Source organism: Xenopus laevis, chromosome 3S (genome assembly GCF_017654675.1).
Source record: "Xenopus laevis strain J_2021 chromosome 3S, Xenopus_laevis_v10.1, whole genome shotgun sequence".
Taxonomy (NCBI): Eukaryota; Metazoa; Chordata; class Amphibia; order Anura; family Pipidae; genus Xenopus; species Xenopus laevis.
The window spans coordinates 115,707,691-115,728,051 of NC_054376.1; the positions used below are offsets into that span (position 1 = coordinate 115,707,691).

The following is a 20,361-nucleotide window of genomic DNA, read 5'->3' on the forward strand; positions in this document are numbered from 1 at the left end:
TAAATTATATTTGTGTTTCTGAAGTAAACACATCAGTTTTACCAGTTTAGCACAACTGTACAAAACAGTTAAACAGTTTCATTTTTTGCTGTTCCTTTTACTTTAAACTGCACCAGCCACAGTTGTGAACAATGCTCCAAAAAGGCCCAAATTACGTTTGTTTTTATGAAGTTGGTGCTAGTTGTGGGTAGCATTTGCAGAGAAGGGATGGAGTGCCCTTTATGAGTACAACTTTGCGTCCGTTTTACCATGCCACCCTTATAAATGAGCCCGCAAGTCTTATAAAAATATCAACAGGCACAACGAAAGAAACAACAAAAAAGCAGCAGCTCAGTTGTGTAGGCTTCCATGCAGGTTTATACGAGTCAGAATACAGGCAGGCAATGCATAGAGTGATCTGACTGTGTAACCATGAATCTATATAAAGAATTTTAGGGGCAGATTCATTAAAAAGTTTGAATGCTAAATTAGAATCCTCGTTTTTTTTGTATCAAAATTCACAAATTTTAATTTAAAAGCACCAATTTGAATATTCGCCACTGCCGAGTTTATTTACAAGTCAATGGCAGAGGTCCTTTGAACTATTTGAATATATGTTAATTGCCTTCCTGACATTTGGGGGTTTTTTTTTCAGAGGAAAACTTGATTCGAATTAGATTAGAATTCTTGGGTCGGGACTATTCCATCGAACATTACAGGTTCAAGTTTTTTCATAAATAACCTCCCATTCGAATTGCGAGTACATTCGAATTTATTAGAGTAAAAAAAATTCGACCTTTGATATAATATTCCCCCAACTATGTTATCTGAAGCACTATTTTGTAAACATACCATATTAATTTTCTCTGGAAGGCCTTTATCAGTTCTGTTTTCTTCTAGTCTTTTAAGAATAAGTTCAACAGTTGCTTCTTTACTGGGCTTCTTCTCTGCTTTAGTTCCATCCTCCTCCTCTTCACGTTGAAGAGATGACCCAAAGCTTTTTGGAAGTGTGTTGCTGCGTGGACGTGTTTGAGGTAAAAACTCTTCATCCAGGTTTTTGTGCTTTGTATCTAAAGGACATTTAAAAAAAAAAAAAAGCTCATAATTACCTGTACCATTTGTACTGTATATTAAAGGAGAACTAAACCCTAAAAATAAATGTGGCTAAATATTATATTTATTTATTTATTTATATACTGAATTTATTGCACCAGCCTAAAGTTTCAGCTTGTCAATAGCAGCAATGATCCAGGACTTTAAACTTGTCACAGGGGGTCACCATCTTGGAAAGTGTCTGTGACACTCACATGCTCAGTGGGCTCTGAGCAGCTGTTGAGAAGCTAAGCTTAGGGGTCGTCGCAAATTTTCAAGTAGAAAATGAGGTTGTCCTGTATTATAAGCTGATGCTACAGGGGTGATTATTAAATTCTGATGCTAATTGCAATGGTTTCTCTGCTGCAATGTAGTAATTATCTGCATTAGTTACTAATCAGCCTTATATTGTGGCACTTCTATTCTATGTGTACTGTATATTGTGAGTGGGTCCCTAAGCTCAGTAAGTGACAGCAGCACCCCCTTGACTCCAGCAGCCCCCTTGTTAGGAAATCCGCTTTTTCCGCCGGGCCTGCAACCTAAACTATTTCAATGGTGGCAAGATCAGAACTTTTCGTATCTAGGACAGCTTTTCTCCTTATTGGGGCCCTATACCCCTCAGAGCTTTTCTCAGAAATATAGTGTGCCACAGGCAGAAAGCTATAGAGTAAACCAAGTGTTGCATTTTGCTCAATCTTTATGGAGATCTTCAGGGGTGGTGAACGGTTCTCAGACCTTTTTTGAGCATTGGTGTTGTATAGCACCCAAATCGCGGAGAATGATTTCAACATTGTACAATAACTTTTTTGTCCTAACTGACACCCGACAGGTTTCGTATACACAAATATGGCAGAGGACATAGGCTGTCAAATGGGTTTAGACGACTGGGAAGTAATTTGGTCTAATATCAAGAAATCTTCACGGAATGTCTCACTCCTAGAAACAAAATTAAGGTTTTACTCCGGTGGTACCTGGTCCCCGCACGTATAGCGTGATTTATACCTTCAGCTGATGATAGATGTTTTAGAGGTTGTACCCACAAGGGCACTATGTATCATATTTGGTGGCTATGTCCTCTAGTTCAAAGATTTTGAATAAGAATATATAATATGATTTATTCCATTTTTAATATACCTATTCCAAAACACCCTAGCACGGCCCTATTATGTAAAAAACCTGATGCTTTCACGTCAAACCAATTCCAACTTTTCCTAATGACGGCTGCAAAACAAATAATCGCAAAGGCTTGGAAAACCAAGCATATCTCTATCGAGGTCACGAAGGGTAAAATTGATTGGATAATGGTCCAATAGAAGATGTCTAGCATCTTACTGGATACTCAACAGAAATACCTGTTGGTTTGGTCCCCTTAAATTGAATATAGATTTGGTACTAATTATCCGACTGCCTTTCTAAGCATTTGAACCGTTACCACTGTCTTATCTCACTTGTAACTATTTTTATAGGATTTTCAGGACTTGTCTGCTAGTTCAAGGTTAATTCTATTGTCAGTATTCTGCTTTCTGTTCACCAACAGTGGATGTTCACAGTTTAACTATAAGCTATGTGTTACATTTGTGAGTATTTTGATGTAACTACACGAGGAGACTATATGATATATTTGAAGACTCAATCTGTACTGTCTCTTAATGTGCTACTGTAAGCTACTATCAACTTTGTTTATTTTATGTAAACTCAATAAAAATATTGGAATATAAGTGACAGCAGCACAGAGCATGTGCAGTGAATCAGCAGAAAAGAAAATGGGGAGCTACTGGGGCATCTTTGGAGCCACAGATCGTTACTGCTAAAGGGCTGTGGTTGCCTTGGCTGGTACAGGAGCCCAAAACATAATGTACAACATTTCTACCTACTTCTTTAGTTAAGCTTTAATTCTCTTTTAAGTACAATAACACAGTACTTATAACTGCAGTTACAGTGTATTCTTTCCCATGTACTATTTCTAATATTGTAAGGGGGCATTATATTTTGCAAACGTCCTAAAGAAATAGAAATAATTATTAAGCCCTGATTTTGAACAAACTCTTAAGTTAGAAGAGACCCAAGTATTTTGGTTTTGCCGTTTTTGGTTGGCAATAAACAATTTCATCGTCATCTAATTAATTGATATAGCTCTATACCCAATGAAATGCTACCGATTTAGAAGCCCAAGTTATAAATACTTATCAAAAATATATACCTTTCATTTGTCTTTTCAGTTTGGTAAGGTCTGTCATCCACTTAAGAACCTTTGGATTGGCAGCAATATCATTATATGTTGGCTGAAAAAAAGAAAAAAGCTGTCAATAAGAAAGAAAAGCAATAGAAATGATCAAATGGGTTTAGGAGTATGTACAGTATAAATTATTGCAACAGACGCATAGATTGAAAACTTGAACCACTTCCCCTTTAATGACACTTAAGCTGGACATACGTAGGCTGAAATAAGCTGTCTAATTTGGGAGGCTTTCCAACAGGTTTTTGATGAATATCTGGATGACATTTATTGGGCAGTTTGGAAAATCCAGTCAAATAAACATGATGGGATCCTCGTCTGTGAGCACAAGCCCCTATTAGGATTTGACCACTGGCCTGAGGCCAAAACAATTCCATCAGTTTGACTGTGCCCAGGACACAGGTGGCTAAATTATGCATTCTTCATGTGGTTTCTCATTTGGTGACCTTGCCAAATATGCAGATGCAGGGCCACCATCGGGGGGGACAGTTGCCCCGGCACCATGGGTTTTGGGTCTTAGGGGGGCCTCTCTGTGCGGCACTTACTTGGATTAGCCAGTCCCCCTACTGTCAGTGAACTGCAGACTTCAGAATAGAGAGTGTAAGTTTGGCTGCCTACATCTCCTGCCTTCTTACAGCATTGTGTGTGCTCATTGGCCACAGAAGTTCTGGCATAGCCGAATGGTGATTGGATGGGCTGAAGGGGAATTTCCAGCTTCACCCATCCAATCTCTGTGCAGCTCTACTGGCACTTAAAGGAGAAGGAAACCATGCAGAAAAAAAACCCCATACCCTCCATCCCACATAGCCCCTCCTCCCTCCAGGCTTACTGCCTCCCCGGGGAAATGGTCAATACTCTATACTTACCCCTCGTTGCAGATTCTGGCAGCGGACTTCAAGGAACCCATCTTCAGGGTCCTCGGTAAGCTGACTGGGAGATCGGCAATCTCCGTCAATTGGGGCAACGAAATTGACAGAGATTGCCGATCTCCCAGTCAGCTTACCAAGGACCCTGAAAATGGATTCCGTGAAGTCTGCAACCAGAATCTGTGACGAGGGGTAAGTATAAAGTATAGGGAATTTCCCCGAGGGGGGGCAGTTAGCCTGGGGGGAGGAGGGAGGGGGATCTACGTGGGGTGGGGGGTACTTGGTTTTTTTCTACAGGGTTTCCTTCTCCTTTAAGCTTCAGTGAAGAACCAGCAACCAGAGTTTGCAGCTTACTGTGCAGGGGGTAAGGAAAAGTGGACGAACTGATAAATTATCAAAAATAATTATGCAGAATTATGCAGTAAATCAAAAATGATTTATGCATAATAAAGTTTTTATGCTAATTGACTAACTGCAAAATGTAGATGTCAGTCCAATCAGAATGTAGTACTTTAGCTAAATAGTTCACACTGTTTCTAAGCATTGCACCTCTCTTTATTGGATTACCTGGTGCTCACATGTATAATATTTAGCTACCCTGCCTCTTTCTCTCTGCAGCTAATATAACTCTGTCCTCACATAAGCAGAAGTAGCTACATGTGTCAGTCTCTGCAGCATAGCAATATAAATTATTGCTTACAACATCCTCGCACCCAGGAGAACAAAGATCATCATCGTATTAAAGCATGTTCTTTTTTGTAACTCCACACTGGCTATTCCATCCTCGTAACAGAGTTCGACTCGTTCCCCTGTATATTACATGGACTGCTCCCAACTCTCTAAATAAACAGACAGAGTTTTTTACATTGTGAGTTTATTCGAAGTAGAAAAAAAACTCTTAAAACCTCACAAATTCTATGTTTTTTTTTTAAATAAGACCAATGCTGTATAGTTGGTCAGTTTTATAAACCTTGATTGGTTTATACATTTTACCCACTTGCTTGCAAGATGTAGGTTTTGCCTAATTTCAGAATCTATTAACAGACAGGCCTGGAACAAAGCTATACAGGTATAGGACAGAAACCAGGGCTGTCTGCTGAGACATTTTATGGCCCAGCATGCCACACAGATTTGAATGACATTAAAGGAACAGTAACACCAAATAATTAAAGTATATCAAAGTAATTAAAATATAATGTACTGTTGCTCTACACTGGTAAAAGCTGTGTGTTTGCTTTAGAGTAGCTGTGTAACCATGGGGGCAGCTATTCAAGCTGGGAAACAAAAAGGCACAGGTTATTTAGCAGAAAACAGATAAAACACCATTGTACTGGACAGGTCTTATCTGTTATTTGCTATGTATTCTGTGCCCTTTCCTTTTTTCCCCACAGCTTGAATGACAGCTTGAATGACAGCTTGAATGACAGCTTGAATGACAGCTTGAATGACAGCTTGAATGACAGCTGCACAGCAGCTTATTTATAAAAACTATAGTAGAGTTTATGAAGCAAACACACAGTTTTTAACAAAGCAGGGCAGCAGTACACTATATTTTTATTACTTTGCTGCACTGTAAGTTTTTGATGTTAATGTTCCTTTAACATATCATCATAAAGCAGCCCACAAATGTATTAGCATTATTGGGCCTTCTACCTTGAAAGCTATTCCAGAGCAGCAGATGTTTAATGCACTCACCTTGTCGTTTTTCTCAATTTCAAACTGTTCTTCATACTGACGAATTTTCTTGTGAAACTTTTTAACAAGCTGATATGGCGTTTTGTCTTCTCGTTTGTCATCTTTGGAACTGAATGAAGCTTTTCTCGTCCTAGTAGAAATATAAATATTTAAAATTCACCTCATTCCATCAGAGGACACTACTCAGTTATATAAAGCTAAAATATCTACACCTATGACTTATCTCACACCTGCTTCACAGCATGAACACACTGCAAGAAAAGCCCCGACAACTTATGGGCAATATGAAATACATGTGCATAGGAGTATGTAGTTTGGTGAAACCTAATCCAGAAAATGGACTGGCAGGATGCTGCCCATTTATAAATCTCAATTTGTAACACACCACAGTTTTTTTTTTTGTTCCTTTTTTTTTTACCTAGAAGAGGATCAGGGTGTTTCACTGACAATGCTGACCAAACTTTCTTCAGCCTCTTTCAATCAACTGGGCATGGCTATGAGTAAGTCAATTCTCTAGGACCTCAGTCTTCCAGCATGAAAGGGGCAAAAAAATGTACAATTATTTAAAAAAAAAATCTAAGTAGTGTTAGAGTGCCAGCATACCTTGGATATTTAAGGTCTTTCTGTGACAGAACAAACTGTTTTACCTAAAATAAAATGTCATAGATGAGCAGTTGGACTCTGGGTTATGCAAAAAGCGCTGACGCTGTCCAAAATCCAATGAACGATGCGATCGAACCGGATTGGTGTCTTCTTCAACATAATTATTTATTCTTCCAGCCTGAGGTGAGAGTTGGGCTTCTCCATATTCCAAGTCCTGTTGCCAAGATTTGAAGTCAGGAAATGGTTCTGAAAAAGAAAATCACAATAATATGCAAAAAAACAAGTTTTGCAGGTGAAAAAAAGATGATTAAGAGACATATTATTCAATACTATTAAAAGGGATCTAAACCCCAAAAAAATATAATTGATGTAAGCTTACCCTGGGATATTCCCTGAGCATTTATGTTCTAAGAGTAGCACCACCAGTGTATATTTGTAAAGCTTTTTAGAAAATATTTATCCTGAGGATCTAAATGGTTTAGAATAGAAAGGCTATACTGCAAAAGCCCAGCTGACATCAGACATTTCTAAAAATGCCTTAGAGCTTGCATTTTGCAGCAACTTATCTCCCACGTCAATAGGTACTGTGATGTGATAAAACATAATACATTTGAATGCCAGGGTTATTCTATGCATAGGGACTGCAAAAGCATGTGGCATATAGAGACCTCAAAATGAAAATAACGCACACACTTTTTTTTTCAGACAATAACAAGAACACTGCAGAATCCCATGAGATCACTAACAAACTAAAATCAATTAAAGCAATAAAATGAAAAAATACAATTAGTTCCTAAAATATGGCTCTCTGTATAGTTTTGTAAAACTATCACATGGTACAATTGCATTGGTTAGATGAAAGTTGACTTTGGGCTAAAAACACATGCCAGACTGGAGCTCAGCACCTTTGAAAAGCCCTAGGTAAATGTTTTGTCCTTTTGCACAACATGCTGGTGCAATCTGATTGGTCAAACAGGCAGGGATGTCATCTTGGGTAAACAGATAACAGCTTAGGCTTAGGGGAAACATAATATAAATGTACAGCATTTAAAAATGTGTTTGAACTAGACTATTTGTGTAACCAATGTAAAAAGATTGTTAATGCCTTCTGTGTGTTGAGCCCGATGCATTTCATGCGAACAAACAGTCCAAAGTGAATAGGTATCTTATAATAAATAAAGTTGGAATGTTTAATGGAGAAATGTATCTTCCAAAACAACTTTCAGAATGATTAGATCACGGACATTCTGAAACAATTTGCAGCTTCTGAATTCTCTTTCAGTTCTGTCTTTCCCTTTATGCTCAGTGATGTATTAATATTTTTATTACTTAGCTTTCGGTTTGAGTCCATGTCCTATTCATCATCCCAGCTGTAATTCAAACTGCTTGGTTAGTAAGACCCATAAAGCCATACTGTACCTTCTAGATCATCACTGGAAATATTTCTTAGCTCTAGATGATGAATGCTCACAGTTTCACATCTAGAAGAGACACTTGCTTGTGACATCTCAAATTCAAGGTTTGCATTGTAATCACAATTACTGGAATCCTGTAGAGGCAGACACAAAATGGATTCAGTTAGTAAATAAGATTTTTAGCTTCATTGAGTTTATTGATAAATCATATTAGTGTGAATGACTCATACATGAGCCGATAAAAACTGCCGACAGACCATGTTGACAGCTTATCAGCCCGTGTGTAGAGCCTCCCAAAAGACTTTTCCGATCGATATCTGGCCGAAAGAGGGCTAGCTGATGATCGGGCAGGTTAGAAAATCCCGTCGGATTGTGGCCGCATATTTTCTTTGATGCAGTCCCAAATCCCACCACCCATTTGGCCTCCGTTCTGATACGATCGTCGCAATCAGTCCACTCTCGCCCACTTCAGTATGAAAAGAAACATTGCTAAACGGCATTTTGCCCATAAAGGGGTGGTTCACCTTTAAGGAAACTTTTATTATGTTATAGAATGGGCAACTTTTCAATTGGTTTTCATTATTTATTTTTTATTGTTTTATAGTTAGCCTTTTCCTTCTGACTCTGCAGCTTTCAAATGGGCATCGTTGACTCCCTTCTAAAAAAAACAAATGCTCTGTAAGTGTACAAATGTGTTGTTATTGCTACTTCTTATTACTGATCCTTCTATTCAGGCCTCTCCTATTCATATTCCAGTTTCTTAAATCAAATCAATGCATGGTTGCTAGGGTAATTTGGACCCTAGTTACCAGATTGGTTAAAATGCAAATCGAAGAGCTGCTGAATAAAAAGCTAAACTAGAGAGGTACATTTCCTGAAGAAAATGTGAGTGGTGCTTGCCGTGGCAAAACTCAGGCCCAAATCTGATTGGCTGTTGTTGCCCCGCCCCTTTTTTTCCTAATTGTGAACCACAGTCACTCAGTGACTAACATACCAAAGTTTGGGAATGCTGTCATTTAATGTGTAAAAATGGCAGCATTTCTATTTTTTTCTATTGAAAATCAATGAATGAAATTTGATTGGTTGTTGGTGGCTCCGCCCACTTTTTCTAAACTTGAAGTGGAAACCCCCAGCGACCACATTTGTGATATTCAAGGTCCCTGACATCAATACTGAGAGAATGGCAGCCTTCTTAATTTTTCCCATTAAAACCAATCAAAGAAATCTGATTGGTTGGTTTTGGCTCCACCCACTTTTCTTAATTTTAATCCCAGTCCCCCAGTGACCAACTGTGCCAAGTTTGAGGACCCTGCCATTAACCGTCTAAGAGCGGCAGCAGTTTAAAATTTTCCTATTTAATTCAATGGCTGAAATTTGATTGGCTGTTGTAGACTCCGCCCACTTTTTGTAAATTTTGGCTGCAGTCACCCAGTGACCCACGGTGCCAAGTTTGGGAGCTCTGGCTTTATTACTGTGAGAATTACAGCTGTTTACATTTTCTCATTGAAGTCAATAGGGAAAATCTGATTGGTTGTTTGCGGCTCCGCTCACTTTTTTGGGTCCCCAAAATAGGACAGAAAAGTCACAACACCCCATTCCCGAATAAGCTGAACGGTTTGACACCTCATTCATGGGTCTGCGACAAACTAATTATTCGATAAATTCCCCATTATAAGTCAATGGGGCAAATTTGGGGACCTCTCCTGCCCCGGGGGTAAAACTTATACCCTCGTGTGGGGTATCATCTGACACAGGTCGCAAACCTCTTCAAATGTGGTAAATTTAACGTTTCTACAAGATTCCCTCTCTGCGCTAGAATCCGTCAAAAGTTGGCCTCAATGTTAATCTATGGGACTTTTCGGGGTGGTTAATTGCCCCCGCAAGGGGCAATTAACCACCCACCCCTTAGAAAAGTCATACCACCCCATTCCCGATTAAGCCGCACGATTTGACACCTCATTCATGGGTCTAGGACAAACGGTGCGGGACTAGTTACGCGCCAAACTTTCATACGGAAGAAGAATAAAAATAAGTTTGCAAGATAACAGTAGTGATGCTTTGCTTCGCAAGCACCACTAAATAAAAATAAGTTTGCAAGATAACAGTAGTGATGCTTTGCTTCGCAAGCACCACTAATAACTTAAAAACCACAAATAATAAAAATGAAAACCAATTGCAAATTGTCTTAGAATATCACTCTCTACATCATACTAAAAGTTATCTCAAAGGTGAACAACACCTTTAAGTTAACTTTTGGTTATAGAATGGTTAATTCTAAGCAACTTTTCAATTAGTCTTCATTATTTTTATTTTTTTTATAGTGGTTGCATTATTTGTCTTCTTCTTCTGACTTATTCCAGCTTTCAAAGGGGGCTCGCTGACCCCATCTAAAAAAACAAATGCTCTATAAGGCTACAAATATTGCATTATTGCTATATTTTATTATCCATCTTTATATTCAGGCCTCTGCTATTCATATTCCAGTCTCTTATTCAAATCAGTGCATGGTTGCTAGGGTAGTTTTAACACTAGCAACCAGATTGCTGAAATTGCAAACTGGAGCGCTTCTGAATAAAAAGCTAAATAAATGAAAAACCACAAATAATAATATCAATCTCTAAGTTAACTCAATCCCTTTGAGGCTGCATGCTTATGGACAGCTTTAGCTACATTTAATATTTTTGATAATATGTTTTTAGGTGCCCCTTGTGTCTACAGACTACAATACCAAACATAAGATTCCATAATTTTTGCACCAACACCAAAAAATAATAAGCAATCTTTACTGAATGAATATACTCCCAAGATAACAATGGTACACAAAAAAAACCACTAAACTAGGGGAAAGAGACAGGAGCGCTCCAACCCCCCCGCCGTATGTTTAATCCAATATATTGGAAGCCTTTTCTTTTTAGCAGTTACTTTTACGTTCTCAGAAACTTGCTCACCGCTATTCTAAAATGGTTCGGGTGCACTTGCCCCGAACCCTTTTAACTTTCCAATGCAGTAAATTGTGGGTCACTCACCGCTCCTGTTCGGTGGCCCGGGTGCTGCGCCCCGAACCCTAGGCTATGATTACGTGTGGTAACACACGAAACGCGTTAGGACGATAGATGTTTGTGTAATAAAGTAAAGTGATATTTTACCGCTGTCTGGAGTCCTGTCGAGTGCAACACATAAAAAATAAACACACTTAAAAACCTCAGGACTGCTTCACCCCTCTGCTGCTAATTAATTATTTTATGTCCCACAGCACTGAGCGACCAAGTGACACTCATGCTGAAACATGACTCAGGTGTTATCTAAACAGTTGTGCAATAGAATATTCACATAATCAGAATCTTAAAGGGGAACGCCGGCTTCCAAACCAAAATTTGATAAACATAACACAGAAACCCCTAATATATGTATCACAGTTATCAGTTTCTTCTAAAAGTATGAATAAATGGCATTTTCTATGCTGAAATCCAGCTGTTTAACAGTTCTTCTCTTTCTGCATCATTTGAAATCCTGGCAGGGAAGGAGGGACTAAGCACTGATTTTACAAATTGTAACAACTTCTCCACAGCTTACAGACAGCATGCAGGAACTACATAACCCACAATGCATTGCACTATGATGTTCTGTTCCTTATTGAAATCATGTGTGCAGGGAATTGTGGGGTTTGGAGGATGCAGGCTGAGGACAGATGGCTGTTGATACAAAGTAACAGTAGTCAGACAGCTCAGCAAAGTAGTCAGACAGATCAGGAGGTGGCTAGGCTTAGGGAACTGTCAGAAACCATAACAAATCATGAAAATTCTTCATATTTTTCAATTGATGTATATTGCAAAGTTGCTTGAATTTATGTTTACTTTTCAAAAAGCTTAAGTTATGTTTGTGTGGAGTTCCCCTTTAAATACAGAAATGTACACACAGTACAACAAGTGAGTCCCAGAATATATCTATCACAATATGGATGTAAACACAGTGGGGGAGAAGTGTCCATGATTCCACGGCACTTGGTCGCTCAGTACTATGGGACATAGAAAATAATCAGCAGCAGAGGGGTAACGCGGTTCTGAGGTTTTTAAGTGGTTTACATTTTGTGTGTATAGTTATTTTCTTGGCAGTATATCAATTAAAGTGGACCTGTCACCCAGACACAAAAAGCTGTATAATAAAAGTCCTTTTCAAATTAAACATGAAATCCAATTTCTATTTTTTATTAAAGCATTCATAGCTGTTGTAAGCTCATTTAAAAATCCCAGCTCAAATATTGTCCTATACCTATGCCTTGTGGAAGAAAACAAGATTAAATTAATTTATATAGTGTAATTAAAAGTTCATTTTGCTTGACTAATGTGATAAAATAGGATTTTGAATTATTTTTTTGGGTGACGGGTCCCCTTTAAATAAACATTGCCTTTTTAACCAATTATTTTTTTGGTTTTGGTGCTAAAATAACAATCTTTTTTGGTATTGTAACGTGGATTGATCTTTGTCCGTATACACATAACCATTCTATTATTATATGCCTGATGCACTGCTCATTTTTTGTGTGACCTCATGCCTACAGGGCTATAGTTATTTAACATTTACTTGGATATTTTCTGAGCTACAGGTAAGCTATGGTTGCATAACTAGTTCTTCTTCTTTCTCTTCTACCAACATCTCATCAGCTCATGCATATATTCACATGAGCAGGGATACAAATACAGGTACGGGTTCCATTATCCGGAAACCAGTTATCCAGAAAATTCTGAATTAGGGGAAGGCTGTCTTCCTCCTGATGAAGGGTGGGTTAAACCCCCCAAAACGTTGATTCTGTTGGTGGCACAATAAAAGGGGAATCTCCCCAACGGCAAAATCATATGTGTGTGGGACCGTTTTCTCTGTTTTGCTGTTGCTAAGGGACCTTGCCCGGTCTACGGAAGTCCAGCACCACCATAAGCAGTGAGAGTAAAATGACAGGTGTGCGGGGGTTACAATATATAAATCCACTGTCTTGTCTCCCATTGACTCCATTTTATCCAAATAATCCACATATTTAAAAAGTTTTTCCTTTTTTTCCTATTATAAGAAAACAGTACTTTGTACTTGATCCCAACTAAAATATAATTAATCCTTATTGGAAGCAAAACCAGCCTGTTGGGCTTATTTAATGTTTACATGATTTTCTAGTAGACTTAAAGGAGAAGGAAAGTCAAAACTCAAGTTCAGCTCTAAGTGTTGCCAATAAATAGACTATATCTGTAACACCAAACATTACATCGTTAGTTTCTTTCTCAATATTAGTGCTGAAATCGTTTTAAAAAAAAGTTTAAATATGTATATGAAATCATACCCTGGTTGCAGTCCGAAAATCGCTCTGAATAGGGCACACGCATGTGCAATAGTTAGCAGCGGTGCCCTGCAGATGCGCACTAATCCGATGGGTTCCCGGTGTAGCGATGATGATGCGCGTAAGAGGAAGCCACGGGATCACGAAGAAGGCGCATGCTCAGTTACGAGGGAGCGCAGGGCGGAAATGATGCGCCTATTTAAAAATGGCAGCGCCAAACTTCAAACTGTGGGAAAACTTTAAGACGCTGGTGCGCAAAAGCTGTTATGAAATGACAGTTTTTAATCCGGCGTTTCAGGAGGGGGCCTGATGTCACACATAATGGGGTAGGTTATATTTTTTTTCGTTTCCTTCTTCTTTAAGGTATGAAGATCCAAATTACAGAAAGATCCATTTTTCCAAAAAATCCCAGGTCCCGAGCAGTCTGGATAACAGGTCCCATACCTTTACCTTGTACTTGATCCAAAATAAGATATAATTAATCCTTATAGGAAGCAAAACCATCCTATTAGGTTTATTGAATGTTTAAATGATTTTCTAGTAGACTTAAGGTATGAAGAGCCAAATTACAGAACGATCCATTATACGAAAATTCCAGGTCCCAAACTTTCTGGATTACAGATCCTACACCTGTATTCCAGTGTTGGCTATGCTAAGATTGGTACCCCTATTTGGAATAATTGGCCTTGCAAATGCTCTCCCCAGTATATAGGTTAAGAAAGCTGGACAATGCTGCACCCAAGACTATGAGAATTAGAAGTGATCTGAATCAAGTAACCATCAAAGTGATCAGCCAGCTACATTAGGGGGCACATTTACTATTGGTCGAATATCGAGGTTTAATTAACCCTCAATATTCGGCCGTCAAAGTAAAATCCTTTGACTTCGAATATTGAAGTCGAAGGGATTTACCGCAATTCGTTCAAACGATGTAGGAAAAATCGTTCGATCGAACTATTAAATCCTTCGAATCGAACGATTCGAAGGATTTTAATCCATCGATAAAACGATTTTCCTTCGATCAGAAATTGCCTAGAAAGCATAGGGGACCTTCCCCATAGGCTAACATTGTACCTTGGTAGGTTTTAGGTCACGAAGTAGGTGGTCGAAGTTTTTTTTTAAAGAGACAGTACTTCAACTATTGAATGGTCGAACGATTTTTAGTTCGAATCGTTCGATTCGAAGAAGTCGAAGGTCGAAGTAGCAAAAAAAAAAAAAAAAAAAAACTTTTTTTTATTCTAATCATTCACTCGAGCTTAGTAAATGTGCCCTAGGTGATAAGATTTCTATTTCTTCCTGCATTAGTCATGCATTTTTTTTTTATTTTGCTCGTGTTCATTTTCCTAAATGATGCAGTCTTTACGTTTAAATTAAGCAACGTCTGCAGTCATTTTATCCATTCACATTTCCTTCCAAAGGAAATATACCGAGAAGCAATATACGAATATGATTTTAAATTACAATTACTTTTGTTCAGTTTAGGATTTGTGATGCTGAATTTTTGATGTTTAAGTACTTCTTATTTGATTGAATAAAGGCACTTGCAAGAGATCAGCATTCAAAGTCAACAGGGGATATTTTCAGGTATTTGTTTCCTACCCAAGGAGCTACAAAATGCTCACAATTGCCACATGTGCAATTGTCGTAAGGTTCAGGAAGAAGGATGTAATTAATGCTTGTCGGGAGTTCGTTTTAAACATATGAAAATTTTTTCAGTACTGTACAAAACACTAGTCTGGAAGTATATTTCTGAATCTTGGGCAAAATAAACACAAAATGAACAGAGAGCTAATGATTATATCATTTTTACCATAGCTGGAGAATGAGGTCTATAGCTGTCATCAATAGGTTTATCCAGGCTGCAATATAATAAAAAATAACTCATGACAATATTAAAATAAAATAAGATATAAACTAGCGATAAGACTAAATAAAACACAATGACCCACTTTGATAAAAAGAAATGACAAACACACCCTACCAGCAGGAAGCTGCAAACTTAATCATTAAATGGATTCTGTCATTATATTTATGATGGTGTTTGTATTTCTAAATTATCCTGCAATACTTAACTACAATATAAAATGTCATTCCTGAACCAGCAAGTATATTTTTTTTAGTTGTAATATTGGTGTGTAGGCGCCATCTCAGGTCATTTTGCCTAGTCATGTGCTTTCAGAAAGAGCCAGCACTTTAGAAAGGAACTGCTTTCTGACAGGCTGTTGTTTCTCCTACTCAATTTAACTGAATGTGTCTCAGTGGGACCTGGATTTTACTATTGAGTGCTGTTCTTAGATCTACCAGTCAGCTGTTATCTTGTGTCAGGGAGTTATCTGGTTACCTTTCCAGTGTTCTATTGTTAGGCAGCTGGGATGGGGGGGGGATGATATCACTCCAATTTACAGTACAGCAGCAAGGGTCTGGCCACACGGGTATATTCGGGGAGCATATAGAAGGCCACAAATCTCCTCTTCTTCGCGGCGACTAATCTCCCCGATTTGCTTTCCGCCGGATAAAATTGTTGTCGCATTGTTTTCTGAAATTTCCTTGTGAATCAATTACGGCGACTTTGGGAAATGAAGTGCTCCATGTGCCTGCCCCCAGGCGATTTACATTTTAGACTACGGAAGGCAGATTGGGGAGATTAGACGCCGCAATGAAGAGGAGATTTGTTGTCTGGCTACTAATCTCCCCGTGTGGCCAGACCCTAAAGAGTAACTGAAGTTTATCAGAGCACAAGTCACATGACTGGGTGTGGCTGGGAAACTGACAATATGTGTAGTCCCATTTCAGATTTCAAAATTAAATCTTTTGAGAAATGGATTTCAGTGCAGAATTCTGCTGGAGCAGCACTATTAACCGATTCATTTTGAAAAAAAAATATTTTCCCGTAACAGTATCCCTTCAAAGAGCGAGAGAATAAATATGCAATGTATTCATGTTTGCCAATGACAACAAATGATGTGGAGCAATTAAGTCTACCCAGGATGCATCTTCCTTGCAGGGGGATATGGACAAACTGCTAATCAGCAACTAAGTGGCAGATGTGATTCAATGTTGATAAAAGGGCATGCATCTGGAATTTAAGGATGATGGCACACCAGATCTGTCACCTGTTATATATATATGAACAATGTTAGACAAGGGAAAGGTATTTCTAGGAGATCTGTCATCTGTGGTAATGCAGACTTATTGCTGGAGACAGCCCTCAGGCAAATCCTTGATGAGGAGCCTGGGATACTTGTGGATAAAAACAAAGCTGCAGAAAGCAATGCAGTCAGCAGTAGCAAGTATTACTCTGTACTAAAAGGGGTATAGATTAACCCCTCTTTCCCTTTACAAAGCACTGGGGAGGCCCAATCTAGAGCAAAAGCATCTCCTCCTGGGGTAAAAGGTTTCTGCAGGTCCTCTAGACTTTCAGAAACCGAATGATGAAATACTCCTTATTTTACAATTTATCCTGTTGTGCTAGGGCTGTCTTCCCTATGCTGCAACATAAGGTTAAGGCATAGAACACTGATGGACAAAGAACTTAATCATTTTAAAGGAGAACTAAGAGAAAGCCCCATCCCCTACCCTCCATTGCCCCCTGCTTTATTCCCACATAGTACATTACTTGAAAAAAGTGTCTCTGAATGTAATACTGACTTATGCATGCAGAGCGGCACAGAGTAGCTCATGATTGACAACTCCTGTATCTTTGTATCCTCTTCGAAGTTTTCAGGCACATATGCAGTAGGTGTGAACAACAGACTGGGGCTCATTTATCAACACTGGGCAAATTTGCCCATGAGCAGTTACCTATAGCAACCAATCAGTGATTAACTTTTTAAAGCCAGCTGCAAGTAGAACAATGAATGCAGCATTTTGATTGGTTGTCATGGGTTACTGCCCATGGGCAAATTTGCCCAGTATTGATAAATGACGGCATATGCGTCAGAAACCTCTGTATTGGATGTTACTTAGCCAAGAAATCGGAAGATAACGAAGATTGCGCCAAAGTGCTCCACTGAGTATTATAAATTATACGGACATCTCACTAAAAAAAATGTGAACAAATACAGGTATTATAAATTATACTGACCTCTCACTAAAAATGTCTTTATCCATAACACCGTCATAATTTGTTTGCTCATCAGTTATTTCCAGTAAAATATCAGACACCTTTTGATTAACGAACACAAATAAATATTTGAGAAAAAAAAACTAACCAGGACAAAGGAATACAAAGGTTTAAAGTACAGAATCACAAGAATGTGATTAAAATAAATGGGTACAAAGTCTGATGGTTTTGGCATTAGATATGCTGCCTCTTACCTGTGTTTGTTCCTGCCCCAGATAAGAAAAGACACTTATACTTTCCGCATCTTGATGTTCAGAGAAGCCGCTTATCAGAGGCTCTGAGTATTCAGTATCATCGCTTTCTATATTGGCATTGTCCACGGAGATATCTTGCCTAAAGCATAACAAAAATAAATGGTAAAGGAATGGTTCAGTATAAAAATAAAAACTGGGTTAATAGATAGGCTGTGCAAAATAAAAAATGTTTTCACTATAGTTAGTTGGCCAGAAATGTAATGTATAAAGACTGGAGTGACTGGATGTCTAACATAATAGCCAGAACACTACTTCCTGCTTTGCAGATCTCTTGGTTTCAACTGATTGGTTACCAGGCAGTAACCAATCAGAGACTTGAGGGGAGACCACATGGGCCATAACTGCAATAGTGCAATATTTAAGTAAATATTGCACTTTTAAATCTCTTGCTTTGAACTACCATTTCGTGATGGTCCCTGTGCTGCCTCAGATCACCTGCCCAGAAATTGCAGCTCTAACTGTTACAGGAAGAAGTGTGTTAATTGGCTGATGTGACCTAACATGTATAGTTTGTTTGTGTGCACCGTGAATCCTACGATCCCAGGGGGCGGCCCTTATTTATTTAAAATAGCAATTTTCTACAGATGATTATCCAATGGCACATACTACTAGAAAAGTATATTATGAAAATGGTTTATTTACATAAAGCAGGGTTTTACACATGAGCTGTTTTAGCAATTTCTTTTTATAGAGACCTACATTGTTTGGGGGGGTATAGTTTTCATTTAAAGTAAGTTCAGGAGAGCAAATTTTAGTACATTAGATAACTTCTTTCCCCTTACAGAGTATGGTAAGTACTCAGTGTAAAACAGATTTCGTCACCAGTACTCGAAAGGCACATTCTGAATTAGAATTATTAATCACTTAATAAAGGGAGATCTTAGTTATGAAGATTGTTTACATTGGGGGGGGGGGAGGAGATTTTATTGCCATGTATAAAATACATACATACATACGGAAACTATTAAAAAAATCTCTCTCTAAACAACTAGCTCTAAATACCCCAATGCATAACATACAAAAAGCAAACACTGTAAATAAAAAGAAATATCTAAGCCATGGTTCCCCAAGAGTTGAGGAGCAGCACAAGCATCAGAAAAGTCCAAGGGGGAGCCGAATAAGGGCTGTGATTGGCTATTTGGTAGCCCCTTTGTGGACTGGCATCCTACAGGAGGCTCTGTCAGAACACCTGTTTTTTTTATGGTAAAACTTGCCTCCAAGCCATGAATTGAAAAATAAGCACCAGCTTTGAGGCCACAGAGAGCAACATCGAAGGGGTTGGTGAGCAACATGTTATTAACAGATGCCATTGGTTGAGGATCACTGATCTATGCAGATCTCTGAAATTTGAGATTTTTTAAACCTGCCCGATGAATATCTGGCCAATATTCGGTCAGATATTAGTTTGGCAGACCTATCAGAGGGCCCCATGCACAGGTCAATAAGCTGCCGACTCAGATGAAGGACCGAATCAAAATTTTTCATTGGCCTGGACACTGTAGGCCTTTAAAATCGATTAGCCATGGGGACTCCGACATTTTTTACCCCTGAGCCACAGCCAATTATAAAAAGAGTTGGGGAGCAATACATGCATGCATCATTGGGATGCCAAATAAGGGCTGTGTTTGGTAGTACTTATTTGGAGTGGCAGTCTCAATCAGGCTCTTTTTGGCAGTACACCTGGTTTATATTCAACCAAAACTTGCCTCCAAGCCAGGAATTCAAAAATAAGCAGCTGCTTTAAGGCCACTGGGAACAACATGTTGCTCACAAGCCACTAGTTGGGGATCACTGGCTTAGACAGTTCAGACTGCCTTTAACTATTCAAATTATTACAAATGTTTAAAGCCTCTATAGTGGTCTCAGACAGCTGTGCCATACCTTGTGGACCCAATTACATCATTTAATTCCAAAAGGTCTTCAGAAATATCCACCTTGGTTACATTAGGTTCTACTTCAAAGCATTCTTCAGATGTGACCTCTGCATGTTCTTCCTTTTGCAAATCATTATTCTGTGGGAAAAAAATAGCAAACGTGTGTGACAAATGAGAGAAACAAATGAGAGTAAACTGATGTGCAACACCGAATTTTAATGGAGCAATATGTATACCATTAGTAAAAAGTTGTGTAAATTGTGTATTTTCGCAAATAATACTAATAAAAGAAGTATGTTATTATGTTTGCCGAAATAAAAAGACTATATTTTATCATTTCACTTGCACCCAGAAGTCTTTGTGGGCTGTAAATGTGAAAAATCTGGACTATCAGCACGGACTGCCCAATAGAAAGAATGGCAGGACTGGTGCCGATTATATAAACAATACTGGGACTGACAAGTAAAGAAATCATTGATGTCTATTAAGGAGACAGCAGTAAATGTTGGAGGTCTGAAGAGAAAGCAAAAGAGGCATTATCAGGTTAAAGGACACAAGCTCTGGGGCACATTAACATTATAATTAACCTGGCTGAGGGTTTACCATTTTAACAAAACATCGACTATTGATTTTGTGCCCGAGTAATTCGTGTAAGGAAGTAAATTAGTAGTGTTATAAAAGCTATGGTAAAGTAGTACCTGCTCAGTAATGGAACTGATATTGTTTGAAGAAAATTCCTCTTCTGTTTCAAAATAATCACAATACCCTTCCAGAAGCCCGGTCATTATTTTTGTCACTATCTCTTGGTCCTTCATATCATCATCAGAGTAAATACTGTTAAGAAAGAATCAACATAATAGAGAAAGCGTTAATACATCACAGGGACTACATCACCAGTTAC

The 20,361-nt window shown here is 38.5% G+C and overlaps 1 protein-coding gene across 2 annotated transcripts in view; it reads right to left on the bottom strand.

Annotated features, from left to right (window-relative positions):
• Nucleotides 1–20,361, bottom strand: part of fam13b.S (family with sequence similarity 13 member B S homeolog) — a 63,799-nt gene that overhangs the window by 15,272 nt on the left and 28,166 nt on the right. For both annotated transcript variants that reach the window (XM_018256216.2, XM_041588763.1), the window contains exons 8-17: nt 20,159–20,294; nt 19,468–19,598; nt 17,527–17,665; nt 17,294–17,373; nt 15,020–15,068; nt 7,891–8,020; nt 6,516–6,717; nt 5,869–5,998; nt 3,272–3,353; nt 832–1,049 (exon numbers count right to left, since the gene is read on the bottom strand). In XM_018256216.2, the coding sequence (XP_018111705.1) occupies nt 832–1,049; nt 3,272–3,353; nt 5,869–5,998; nt 6,516–6,717; nt 7,891–8,020; nt 15,020–15,068; nt 17,294–17,373; nt 17,527–17,665; nt 19,468–19,598; nt 20,159–20,294 (1,297 nt within the window). The remainder of the gene's footprint in view (nt 1–831; nt 1,050–3,271; nt 3,354–5,868; nt 5,999–6,515; nt 6,718–7,890; nt 8,021–15,019; nt 15,069–17,293; nt 17,374–17,526; nt 17,666–19,467; nt 19,599–20,158; nt 20,295–20,361) is intronic.